At 48.7% G+C, this 13,616-nt stretch overlaps 1 protein-coding gene across 2 annotated transcripts in view; it reads left to right on the top strand.

Annotated features, from left to right (window-relative positions):
* CAPN3 (calpain 3) overlaps positions 1-13,616 on the top strand; it is a 59,418-nt gene that overhangs the window by 37,090 nt on the left and 8,712 nt on the right. For both annotated transcript variants that reach the window (XM_063088424.1, XM_063088423.1), the window contains exons 4-14: positions 58-191; positions 903-1,071; positions 1,921-2,061; positions 3,978-4,061; positions 4,982-5,067; positions 7,203-7,280; positions 8,092-8,252; positions 9,382-9,551; positions 9,882-9,893; positions 10,559-10,767; positions 11,553-11,589. In XM_063088424.1, coding sequence (XP_062944494.1) covers positions 58-191; positions 903-1,071; positions 1,921-2,061; positions 3,978-4,061; positions 4,982-5,067; positions 7,203-7,280; positions 8,092-8,252; positions 9,382-9,551; positions 9,882-9,893; positions 10,559-10,767; positions 11,553-11,589 — 1,281 coding nt within the window. The remainder of the gene's footprint in view (positions 1-57; positions 192-902; positions 1,072-1,920; positions 2,062-3,977; positions 4,062-4,981; positions 5,068-7,202; positions 7,281-8,091; positions 8,253-9,381; positions 9,552-9,881; positions 9,894-10,558; positions 10,768-11,552; positions 11,590-13,616) is intronic.

The raw sequence follows: 13,616 nt of genomic DNA, 5'->3' as shown, positions 1-13,616 counted from the left end.
CAAGGACGTATTTCCAATTGCTGAGAATGTGACTCTGTGCTTCACACTTCTGTGCAGTTTTGGCGCTATGGAGACTGGGTGGATGTGGTTATTGATGACTGTCTACCAACGTACAACAATCAACTGGTTTTCACCAAATCCAACCACCGCAATGAGTTCTGGAGTGCTTTGCTGGAGAAGGCCTATGCTAAGTAAGGCAATGCTTTAGAATGTGAGGCAGGGCTAGAGGTGAGGAAGTGGGTTGCAAATCCAGCTGAGATCTCACTCATAGTAGGGTGCATGTGTGTATGTACATGGTATGAGCATGAGTGGGTGTTCAATTGTGACCCAAAGTCAGAGAAAATCAAGACCAGGCACCAACAGCTCTAACTAAACACACTAAGTTTAAGAATATAAATGAAGATTTGTGTAGGAAATCTTTAGTTTTAGCCTCCCACAGTGAATTCTTTAGTTTTGCCTTCATGGTGATATTACAAGTTTTGGATCAGAGCACTGTATCTCTGGAGCTCAGATCTCATGTTCTTGCTTGGCTCAACCTCCTAAGCTTGTAGCATATTCATAAAGCCATGTTGTCTCTCAACTTAGAAGCTCTACTCCAGCTAGTAATGGCTTTAATGCCTACCTCAGGGTTCAGGATATAGTGGAAAGAGAACTATCAGGAAGTGAGTATAGCTGGATTCCAATCCCAGTGCTTCTGGCTCTCTGTGGTCTTGGGTGGGTCACTAAGCCTCTTGAGTGCAATTTCTTCATTGTGAAGAAAGAGAATCATTGTACCCATTCAATTAGCTCACAGGGTTGATGACAGAACATCACAGGACCCAAGAGTAAAGTTCTGGTGGCAATGGTACATGGGTCATGTTTCCTGGAACTCCGTGACACTGGATTGGTCTTCTCTCTCCAAGGCTCCATGGTTCCTATGAAGCCCTAAAAGGTGGGAACACTACAGAGGCCATGGAGGACTTCACAGGAGGGGTGACAGAGTTTTTCGAGATCAAGGATGCTCCCAGAGACATGTACAAGATCATGAAGAAAGCCATTGAGAGAGGCTCCCTCATGGGTTGTTCCATTGATGTAAGTCTGGAGTGTGGGGAGCAGGGCAGGGAGCAGCCAAGTACTGGGAAGCCTTCTACCCAGTGAATGGTGGCACGGAGCTTTCTTCTGGAACAGGGTGAATATTTTGTTCTAGAAAGTGGGAACTGGCTCTCTACTTTGAATGTTGGGAAATTCTCAAGGGAGAAGAGTTCTTGGGGATTTTTAGTAAAGAGATTGGGTAAGGACATTCCAAGCCCTGGAATTCAGGTGGAAATGGGTTCAGAGGCCTATGTCAGTGGAGGCCTTACTTGTCAATGCTGCTTGGTCCCAGGACACCCCCATTAAGCTAGCCACATTCTTGGCTATGGACCTGAGCCCACCATTTCCCCAAGAAAACCTTCTAGTCATCAAGCTTTGACCATATCCGCAACTGGGGACATGGGCTTTGTGTTGTTATCTGATAGAAACTCACCCCTCTCAGTAAAACAATGTGGTGTGAACTGACACAGGAGATGGCAGACCATGGCCAGGCCTCCTGAGTTTTGGGAGACAGACCTTCCCTGAGGAAGCTATATATATATGTATAACAGTCTCGGTAATTTCCATTGAGGAGGGACGCAAGCTGAATTCCGCTCCTTCTTCTCCAGCATTCCCAATGGATAGGAAAGCTTGGAAAAGCTTGAAAGGTGTTAGCATAAAACACCATGGGTGGACATTTTCATTCTCTACCACTTTTCTCCATCTTTTCTCCATTCATGTTCTATTGATCTCTCTTCTTTTCCTTTGTCTGTCACCTCCCTTCTTTCTGTCTCCTTCCCTTTCCACCCTCCTTTGTTTGTTCTCTCTCACTCACCTGGGCTGTCCCCGACCCTTCCTGTTGGGCCTCAGGATGGCACGAACATGACCTATGGAACCTCTCCTTGTCTGAACATGGGGGAGTTGATTGCACGGATGGTGCGGAATATGGATAATTCGCTGCTCAGGGATTCAGACCTCGACCCCAGAGGCTCAGATGACAGACCAGCCCGGGTGTGTACGCCTCCAACTGTCGGGATTGACTATCCCTCCAACCTGCATGACCCAGCCCTGTTTGTGTCATACTCCCCTCAGCAGCCGGTGCCTTGCTCACAGACCCCCACCTGGGGCTTTCTGAGGGTCTGGGTTGGAATAACTTGCTCACTCCAAGGCTCCTGAAGAAGGGGGAAAAGCCAGGATTTGGAGGGAATCTTTGTAGTCAGTTTCCCTGATAGTGAACTAACAGGCAGAAATACCAGAGAGACTTCATTTACTTTAAAATATTTTTCCTCTTCTAATCATTGATTTATTTATTCAACACTTACTGATGAGCTCCTACTGTGCACTAGGTACTCTTCTAGCAAACAAAGCAAATCCTCTCCCCCAAACCCCTTTTTTCTTGGCAGCTGGCCGGTTCGGGGATCTGAACCCCTTGACCTTGGTGTTAGCAGCAGCACGCTCCAATCAACTGAGTTAACAACTGGCTAACTCTCCTCTTTGTTCACTATTCTAGTGAAAAAGCAAAGTCTCTCCCCTCATAGAGTTTATATTCTAGTACATTCAGAAGTAACACATGCTCACTGAGGAATACTGAGCCATACATAAAGACACAGAGGAAAATTTAACCTATATTTTCCCGATCTAAAGATAATCACTGTTAACATATGGCATATGTCCTTCCAGGATTTTTCTATGTACACACTTAATCTATATTTTTATTTTAAAAATTTTGTCATACTATAGGTACCTCTCTGCAGTCTGCTTTTCCAATTAGATTTATATTCTTTGTGTGCCAATAAGTATTCTCCTATAACATATTTCAGAAGTTGCACAGTAGTCAAACGTACAGATATGTTACAATCTATTTACCCAATACGCTGTTATTGGAAAGTTAGCTTGTTTTCTTTCTCTTTTTTTTTTTGTTGTTATTCTAAAATGCTATAATGAACATCCCAATAGATGCCTCTTTGTGTGCATCCATGATGGATAGATTCCCAGCAGTAGAAGTGCTAGGCTGAATGACATGCTTAAGTCATGCCAAAGGAGTCATTTCAAGTAGCTTCTCAAGTCTAGAAATGAGGATGACGTGTCTCCTGTCCCCTCCCTTTCTATTCAGCATGGTCTGGATCATATGAGGACTGAGATCTGGGAGAGGCTGAGATGCCAAACGCCCTGGCCCCACCTGCATCACTCACCCTGAGAAAGGCTCCACGAATTCTAAAGCCCAGCATGGCTCTAGGAAGCTCCCCTTAAAACTTATGTTACTAGGCAAACTGAAGCCATGGAGAGCCTGTCTAGGACTCAGTGGGCACTGGTGATCCTAATCTTCTGCCAAGGATCCCCCATGGCTGCACCTGGGAAGTTTCTGCAAATGGAAGTGCCACCCCCTGCACTTGTAGGCACAGTCATGTCTGAGCAGACATGTCCTCTGGCCTCCTCAGAACTCTCTCCCTGGGTGCTGTGACTCTCGATTTCTTGAATATTGTTTTCTAGGTGGGTGTGGAGGAGATGATGAGATGTAAAGAAAAAGGCTTAGACCTACATGTTTCATCTAACCCTTAATACCTTTCTCTTCCAGGAATAGGCAACCCTGGATGGGCTCAGGGGAAGTCCAGGGCAGCTTCCAACTATCCCCCTTCCTCTTTTGAAAGACCCTAAGGGTTCCAGAAAGGAGGGATAGGGCTGCTCTTACCCACCTCACGTCTCAGCATTCACATTGCTCTGTAGTGGCCAGGACAGAGCCTTCTTGGGGTAACCAGCTTGTCTGGGGCTGTCTCTTCCTGACACTCTTAAAGCGTCAGTGTGCTCATGGTCATGAGGTACATTTTCAGGAAGTGGAGTAGCCCGTGTTCTTGCAGAACCCAGAAAATCCAAGCAGCAGAACTTCCATTCCCCAGCCCCTGATGGGATGTCTGATTATTGCTCCACAGACAATTGTTCCGGTTCAGTATGAGACAAGAATGGCCTGCGGGCTGGTCAAAGGTCATGCCTACTCGGTCACTGGTCTGGAGGAGGTGAGCCTGGTGGGGCTCGGCAGGGCATGGGGACCTAATTGGGTTAAGCTTCTGAAGTCAGGACTTAGCTCTCTGTGCCCCTTTACCATCTACAGAGCTTGCCTCCAATTCTAGAAAGCTAGCCAGGATTCTGCCCAATGTCCAAGCCAAGCACCTGGGAGTAGAGGGGCCTGTGGAAAGTGGTAGAAGGGGATCTTGCCACAGATGGTGCTCAGTTTATATTTGTTTTAGTGCTAAAGATAGCAGTTTTCCCAGCATTTTCTAGAAAATGTTGATGTTGGTTTTACAAAGTTAGTTTCATGTGTTCTTGGGTTTCCTGTTCTCTAGGTCAAACAGCTACAATGTTTTGCTCCTTCTAGGATATCTGGGCTTTCCTGGGTCATGTCAGAGACAGGAACCTTGTCAGGCCCGTCACACACAGTTGAGCAAGTTGTGCCCTGAACAAAAGGATGGCCAGAGAGGGGCGGTAGTCTGCCTCAGCCCATTGCAGCAGATTGGAGGAAGGGACACCTTCTTCTAATTGGTGCATCTAGAGGGAACATTTGTCTATAGTTCCTCAGCTGTCAGGGGCCTTTTTTCTAATTCACACAGACACCTAATGTGCTAGCAGAGCCCTACTGTATATGCCCTGCCTCCTCCCCTGAAGCTCATAATGGCTGGGATGTTCTCCGGGAAAATCACGTCTTGGAAGATAGTGAGGTGATGGCCAGGCCCTAACTCCTGCAGACTTAGTCCTAAGGCTCTGACCCTTCATCCAGCCATTCCACAGCACACTTCTGATTAGTCTCTTTGGCCAGGGCCAGGCAGGACAGCCCCACATAAGGGACTCTCCCCATCCCCGTTCCAGCCCTCAGGGCAAGACAGAAGATCCCCTTTCCAGACAGGCTCCAGAGTATGAGAGCCTTTTCTCTTTGCCCAAGACCCTGTTCAAAGGTGAGAAAGTGAAGCTGGTACGGCTGCGGAACCCCTGGGGCCAGGTGGAGTGGAACGGCTCTTGGAGTGACGGGTAGGTGAGGGCGCCCCTCATGTGGGGGCAACAGGGCCTAGGGCAAGGCTGGGTTGGGTACTGAGCACTACAAATGCTTGATGTAAAATCATACTCAAAACCAAAAACAGAGGAGAAGAGGGGGCACAGGTGTGGGCTCCAGGCAAGGGCCGGGAGCAGAGCCAGGGGAGCCAGGGAAACCAGCGACTAATGAGAGGTTGCTAATGGCCCACGGCTGGAAAGGAAAGATTCCAGAAAGCATGAGCTAGGCCCAGGCAGGAGTAGAGTCTTAATGCAGGGGTCTAGACTGGACAAGTGACTTCCCTTCTCAGAGGCTTTCTTGCCTTATCTATGAAATAGGAACAATATTAGTGCTTACCTTCATGGGCTGTTATGAGGAGTAAATGTGATAGTTTTTAGAAAGTACTTGGCTAGTGCTGAGATTTCCTCTCCCTTGCTATCCCCATACAAAGGCACATGGGCCCTAGAAATAATTTTAATGCTTATCACTGAAAGGAATAGACTGAGGACAATATAAATAACAAACATGGAGAAGTTATTATGAAGGTCCCAGAGCATCTACAAAGCCTCTATAGTCCCACCCAGAACTGGCTCCTGGTGGCCTCCACCGAGTGGTGCGCAGCCCCTCGGACTCCTCTTTTACTTTCAAGAGGGAGGTAGCAGGACTCGGGAGGTGAGAAGGACCACACCAGGCTGGCGGGCCCTTCAGCCTCTGTGCTTATGGACCTCCATGTCCCTCTTATCCCAGGTAATTACTGTAATTACTGGTTCATCCAGCCATTCATTCATTTAGCAAGTGTTTATTGAGCACCTACTAAATAGCAGGTACAGTTCTCAGCACTGGGGATGTTCCGTGAACAAGCAGCTTCCCTCAATAGACTGTGATACGGTGCCTTACAGCCTCCTGCAGACATTCACACGCATTCCTGCACTTATGCATGTGACAGATCCCTACTTCCTCAGTGCTGACTATGTGACAGGCCCTATGCTACTGTCAGGGGATGCAGAAATGAACACAGAGACACCGGTCCTGCACCTGTGGATTTAAGGTCCAGAGGAAAGGATAAACACAGTAATAATTGAGATCGATGCCGTGATAAGGATCACAAAGAGGGAGCCCCTCACCTGGTTTGAGTGGGATGGGAAGAGGAGAAAAAGCCCGGAGGGAGCAGCGTCTGCTCTGGGAAGACCCTCAGTGCCCCATCAGTTGTCTGCTCCACTGGCTCTAGTCACCCACAGGGACCCTTGCATGTTCTCCACCCTCAGAGCCTGGTGTCCAGCCTTGACCCACTTGCTGCTGATGCTTCATTGCGGGGGCTGTTGACAAATAGGGCCCAACCCTTGGTCACTCCACGAGGCTCCTCCCGCCATGTCCCTCCTTCTAATCTCAGGAATCTCCATTTCCCCTCCAGTGCTCCCTGATTCCAGGCACTTCCTCAACCCCTTACCGATCCAAGGACACCCAGGTTACTTTAATTCTCCTCAGTCAGCCTGAAACACAAGTGTGCTTTATTTCCTCCCTCTTGAGGAGAAAGAGCATGTAAAAACTGCCCAGCCTTTAGAAACTCAATGCTGGGCTATTTCCTGACAGGAGAAAGGAGATGTTTACATACTTGGTCTTTTTCTTAGTAACGCAGACATTTTCTTACTATCCCATGGGCACTATGCTGACAGCTTTGCATGCATATTTCCTCTACTCATCACAGCCCTGTAAGCAGTCGATGCAATTGTTTTCCTTTTTCAGTTGAGGAAACAGAATCTGACAAAGGTTAAGTGACTTGCCCAAAGTTACATAGTTAGTACTGTTATTAAGTGGAAATTTCAGTTTCTCTATTTCCAGAGCCCAACTCTTAAGGCTTAGAGAGTGAGCAGGAGAAAAGATTCAGCCAGAGAAGGGTCAAGTCCTTATAGACCCATTGAAGGAGTTTGGTCTTAATTTTGAGTATGGTGGGAAGCAATGGTTGGGTTTTACACTGCAGGTAACAGATCAGATTAGCATTCTGGTGGTTCACACTGGCTACAATTTGGAGATTGGCTACTCTTTCAACTTCAGATTTCTCTGTTACCTCCTGTCCCAACCCACATCAGGCCTTCCCATCTTCTTCCTTCCATAATTCCTACATTTTCCCCACCAGCTGGAAGGACTGGAGCTTTGTGGACAAAGATGAGAAGGCCCGTCTGCAGCACCAGGTCACAGAGGATGGAGAGTTCTGGTGAGTCCAGGACTCAGGAGGACCCAGAAGGGTAAGGGATGGGGCAGGGAGGTGAAATCTCAGACCTCGGTCCCCAGAAAGAGGCTATCAGATTCCAGCGCTGGGGAGATCTGGGCCCTGTTCTCCTTCTCCAGCTGGAGGCCCTGCAAGGATGAGGTTCTGAGAGGAGGCCGCCAGGTCCAGGTAATAACTGAGCCAGGACCAGGCCAGCAAAAACGTAGCTCTTGCCTCACCTGTGCCCCTCTGCCATGCACCGTGTTCCAGCCCCATGTGCTCCCTGGCTTTTCTAAGCCCAGGAAGTTCTACTTACCCTGATCTCCCAATGCCTACCTCACCCTCACTCAGATCATTTCTACTCAGCCTTCAAGTTGCAGCTTAATGGAAACGTTTTTGGGGACCCCCCCCTAAGTTCTCCAGGACTGGGGTTAACTTGTTTGTAATGCTCATCACCCTTAAAATCTCCTACCTAATTGTCCTTTCCCAGATTGTATCTCTTTCCCCTGTACCTAGCACTGTGCCTGGTGCACAGTGGTAGGGCACTCCATAACTTTTTGGAGAACTGAATTTCTATCATGGTCTCCCATCAAGGACACATAATTTTGAGTCATTATTGGAAGAGATGATGATATTTTGGGGTAGACACATCAGAATTGACAGTGTTTACCCTGTAAAGGAAGGACAGGACCCTCTAGGACCTTGGCCAAGATCCTCTGAATTATTTCATCTTGTGTTGTTAGCACTGGATCTTCCCTTTTCCAGCCCCACCCCACCTCTTGCTCCCATATGGGTCTCTCTTCTTCCATCCTCTCAGGATGTCATACGACGATTTCATCTACCATTTCACAAAGCTGGAGATCTGCAATCTCACAGCTGATGCCCTGGAGTCTGACAAGCTCCAGACCTGGACAGTGTCCGTGAATGAGGGCCGCTGGGTGAGGGGCTGCTCTGCTGGAGGCTGCCGCAACTTCCCAGGTGGGAGATACTCTCAATGGGGGAAGGGCCCAAGCAGAACCAGCTCCAGGTAGAATAACATTGACTATCATTTATGGAGTCTCTACTAAGTTCCAGACATCCATCATCTGTTTAAATCCTCCCCATTTTGCTGAGAAGGAAACTGCCATGCTGAGGAGTTTGAAATAGGGAGCTGGCAACAACTTTTAAGCAGCAAACTGTCAGAACAATACTGTGTCAGTAAAGTGGAGGGTAGTCCTAGAGGACAGAGTTAGCAACTACTGCAGTAATTCAAGTCAGAGATGATGACAGCTTAGACCAAGTCAGTGGCAGCACAGATGGGAGAGGGTAGACTTAAGGGAGAACATACTGGGTGATGACATTCCTAGTTTAGGGACCAGAGTGGTTGGTGTCAGCATTGCAGTATAAGACACAAGAGAAAAAAATTGGTATGGCATTTGTCTTTGGTGGGGTTTGTTGTGGAGTTGTAGGAAGAGGAGTTTAGATCGGGACATGGAAAGTCTGAGGTACCTGTAGACTATCCAAGTGAAGATTTGTAATAGAGATTGGATGCACATATTAAAACGGTGCTTGGTTGTATTATAAGAGCCCAATAAATATCTAAGGAATAAAGGAAGAAAACAAGGAAAGAAGGGAAGTAGGAGGAAATTTTTTTAAAAAAAGAAAGAAGAGAGGGAGTCAGAAGAGAGGATGAGGCTGGTATATATAGCTCAGGCGTCATCAGCGTGTAGGGGCAGCTAAAAAGTGGAAGCGGGTAAGATTGCTTAGGGAGGCTGGACAGGTGGGGTGAAAGGAGAAGAGGCCTAGGACCAGATGCCAGGGACCAACAACATTTAAGAGGCAGGTGAGGAAAGTAAAGCCATCGGAAGACTGAGAATTCAAGTTCAGAGAGGGAAGAGGAACCACACATCCAATCCGTGCAGCTCCATCTGGATAAGGGTAGAGACTGCCATCCCACCCACCACCCCCAGTGATTAGACAAATACCTGAATCATGTTTTCCACAAACATTAATTGAGCACCTAGGTGCAGGAGGGTAGAGATGAACAGGTTTCTTCTGTCTCATTTCCCTTCCTGCCCTTTCTTAGAGAGGTAGATCTGAATGTGCATTTCCTTTCTGGGGGGCACAGACACTTTCTGGACCAACCCGCAGTACCGTCTGAAGCTCCTGGAGGAAGACGACGACCCTGATGACTCTGAGGTGATCTGCAGCTTTCTGGTGGCCCTGATGCAGAAGAACAGGCGGAAGGACCGGAAGCTGGGGGCCAATCTCTTCACCATCGGCTTTGCCATCTACGAGGTGTGCAGTCCCTGACCAGCTCCAGCCCAGGAAACACAAAAAGCTCCCAGCGAGGAGACTTTTGGGGGGCTTCCAGAAGGGTCCTCTGGTTTCCCTGCTACTCAGTGACCCCCCACCCCCACCCCGAGCTCCTGGGATCAGGCTCACTTGTGTTTGCAACAAGCAGAAGACACTGGGGGCATGGGTGGGGGAGGTGGAGTGGGGCCGCGGCTGGCGGAGTAGGTTTGTGGAGAGTCAGACTTCTGCATTCATGCTGCAATTGCTGGCAAACACTTCTGCAAGCTTTTTCCTCATTCAGACCTGAAACATCTTTTTCTGTTTTTCCTCAAGGTTCCCAAAGAGGTATAGCAGTGGCAGCGGCCAGCAGCCGTGTGCAACGTTACCTGGGGGTCCCGAGTCTGTGGCTCCTCAACAAGCTTCCTGGGGGGTTTGTGGGCAGGACTATGATAGAAGTCTTTGCCTGCCTTATATCAACTGCAGAGCAGGTGCCTCAGAGCATTGCATGACCCATAGCTATCACCTCCATGATGGGCACTTTCTCCCTCCCACCAGACACTCTGCCTGTCATGCACTTATTATACTCAACTCTTCACGCTCGCACAATACATACTCACACACAGAGTCACACAGACACATTCGGAGGGTGTCTGCACTCTGGGATGGAGGAATCACTTCCCTCAGAACCCAGCCAAGGCCCCTATGCCTTGTTGGGTCCTTCCCAGCCGAGGGGATTTGGAGTTGATGAGCAGAAGTTCTGGTAAGTGGCCCTGCATGTGGGAATGACAGACTTGACCTTCACTTCTAAATCACAGCAGAAAAGGAAGAGGAAGTAAGGTGGGGAGCTCCAGGGATATTGAGCTATTTGAGACCTTGGGAATCAGAAGTAGGTAGGTTGAGACTGTGAAATGGGTGATCAGGGACTTGGGAAGGGATCCTGGAGGGGACTGTGATCAAGACAGGGCATCCCCCCAAGATACTCAGGTCCCATGGGCTCTTCTGTCCCCCAGATGCACGGGAACAAGCAGCACCTGCAGAAGGACTTCTTCCTGTACAACGCCTCCAAGGCCAGGAGCAAAACTTACATCAACATGCGGGAGGTGTCCCAGCGCTTCCGCCTGCCCCCCAGCGAGTATGTCATTGTACCCTCCACCTATGAGCCCCACCAGGAGGGGGAATTCATCCTCCGGGTCTTCTCTGAAAAGAGGAACCTCTCTGAGTGAGTCCCAGCCTGGCTTTCCCCACCTGTCCCTGAAAGCTCACACGGCCCATTCTAGAGATTGGAGGTATAAGGCACCTGGACCAGTCTCTTCCAGGGTCCTGGGATATGTTGACTAGGCTGCACCTCTTCCCTCACTCCTGATTCACTGGATACATCACCTTCATTCATTCATTGCATTCATCCTGTAGATGTTTACTGAGCATCTACTATGTTCCCGGCACTCTTCTAGGCACTGAGGATAGAGCAGTGAATTAAACAGAAAGAAATTCCTGCCCTGATGGAGCTTACCATTCTAGTGTGAAACAACAATAGATAGGAAAATATATATAGTATTTTAGATTTGGAGAAGTGATAAGGAGCAAAAATAAAGTGGGGAAGAGGAATAGGAGGTGTTGGGAGCAATTGAAATTTTAAGTTAGTGTGATCAAGGAAGCCAGCAAGGCCACATCCTATCCTTGGCCCATGGCCACCACAGATGAGTTCATAGGCTCTGCCACTCACATTTCTGTCCCTGGAAAAAGTGCACTGTCCATGGGTAGGTGGCTGGGTCATGACTTTGGGGAGCTCTGTGCAATGCCAACAAGAACTCATGTGCATGGGCTTGGCTGTGGGGGATGGGGCACACAGGGCTGGTTCCTGGGGTGGGGGAGGTTAGTTCCAGGGGTTCTCTGAATCTAGTCCTGACTGGTTGCCGAGAAGGCATGTGACCTGAGCAAATCTCCATGTGCTTCCTATTTGCTCCTGATGTCACTGAGGTAGCTGCATATTTGTGTTCCTCACAGGGATGTTGAAAATACAATCTCCGTGGATCGGCCAGTGGTGAGTGGTTTAGCTCTTACATGTGAGAAAGTCTAGAGGGTCACTTTCCCTGATTCAGGCAGGGGACAGGTGGTGGCGGAGGGGAGAGTGGGTACTGGCAGAGGGAGATGGGAGTCGGGGTGTGCAGAGCAATTACTCCATGTAACTGCAACTCCTGTTTGGCATGTGTTTTAGTCCGTTTTGTGTTGCTATAACAGAACTACCTGAGACTGGGTAATTTATAAAGAAAAGAGGTTTATTTGGCTTACAATTCTGGGACAGTTGCATCTGGCACGGGCTGCAGGCTGCTTCTACTCATGGCAGAAAGTGGCAGGCTGCTGGTGGGTACAAGCAGATCACATGGCAAGAGGAAGCAAGAGAGAGAGAGAAGAGGTGCCAGGGTCCTTTAAACAATCAGCTCTTGCAGGAACTAATAGAGCAAGAACTCACTCATTAATCCCCCTGCCCCCAGGGAGAGCTTTAATCCATTCATGAGGGATCTGCACCCCCATGACTCAATCAGTTTCCAACACTGTCACATTGGAGATCAAATTTTCATATGAGTTTTGGCAGGGACAACACATCCAAACTCCATCATTCCGCCCCTGGCCCCCCAAAACTCATGTCGCTCTCACATACAAAATATAATCATTCTATCCCAACAGTCCCAAAAGTCTTAGCTTGCTCCAACACCAGCTTGAAAGTCCAAAGTCTCATTTGAGACCAAAAGCAAAAGTCCTTCCAGCTGTGAACCTGTAAAAATCAGAACCAAATTTATCTACTTCCAAGACAGAATGGTAGAACAGACATTGGGTACATGTTCCCATTCCAAAAGGGAGGAATAGGCCAGAAGAAAGGAGAAATAGGTCCGAAACAAGTCTGAAACCCAGCAGGGTACACATTATGTCTTAAAGCTCCAAAATAATCTTCTTTGACTCCAAGTCCTGTATCCTGGGCACAATTGGGCATGTGGGCCCCCAGAGTATCAGACAGCCTTGTTCCCACAGCTCTGCCAGGCACAGCCCTGTGGGGCATGCTGGTGTCTGCAGCTTTTCCAGGCCTGTCTTGCATGTTACCAGTGGCCCCTGAGTTCTAGGGTCCTGGCAGCAGCCCTGCTGCATTGGCTGTACTAGACATTTCCCTGGGAGGGCTCTCTGTGGGGGCTCTGACCCCACTTTGCTGCTTGGCACTGCTCTAGTAGATGTCCTCTGCAGTGGCTCCGCCCCTGTGGCAGGTCTCTGCCTGGGCCCCCACGCTTTTCCATACATCCTCTGGAATCTGGGTGGAAGCTGCCACACCTCCACTGCTCTCACATCCTGCCAACCTGCAGACTTAACACCACATAGATGCCACCGAGGTTTCGGGCCTCTACTCTCCAGGGCTGCTGCGGGAACCATACTTGGGGCTGCTCCAGCTAGAGCAGCTGGGTTGCAGGGAGCAGGTTCCCCAGGGGCAGCTGTGCCCCAGGTCTGTCCTCTGGGACAACTCAGTTGTTCTAGGCCTCAGGGCCTGTGATGGGTGGGGCACTCTTCCAGACTTCTCAAATGCCCTTAGGGCTTTTCTCTCATTGTCTTGTCTCTTAGCATCTGGCTGCCTCACCACCAAGATAATGTCTTTAGCAACCAGTTTATCTGCTTCACCCTTGCATTGTTCTCTGGCTCTCCACTTCTTTACCACATGGCCAGGCTGCAAATTTTCCAAATCTTTATGCTCTGCTTCCCTTTTAAATTCTGGCTTTACATCATGATTTTGGTGCCATAACTCAGAGTAGGCTCTTAAAAGCAGCCATGCAGCTTCCTTAATGCCTTGCTGCTTAGAAATTTCTTTGGCCAAATACTCTGGTTCACAATTCTTAAGTCCCACCTTCCACAAAGTCCAATGGCATGGACACAATGCAGCCAGGTTCCTTGCTATGGTATAGCAAGGGTTATCTTTTGTCCAATTCCCAATAAGTTCCTCATTTCTATCTGGGACCTCATCATCCGCATGGCCTTTACTGTCCACATTTCTATCTCTAAAATCTTCCAAACATTCTCTCATCTTTTTGT

Source organism: Cynocephalus volans, chromosome 3 (assembly GCF_027409185.1).
Source record: "Cynocephalus volans isolate mCynVol1 chromosome 3, mCynVol1.pri, whole genome shotgun sequence".
NCBI classification, from domain to species: domain Eukaryota; kingdom Metazoa; phylum Chordata; class Mammalia; order Dermoptera; family Cynocephalidae; genus Cynocephalus; species Cynocephalus volans.
This window is presented reverse-complemented; position numbering and strand designations above follow the sequence as displayed.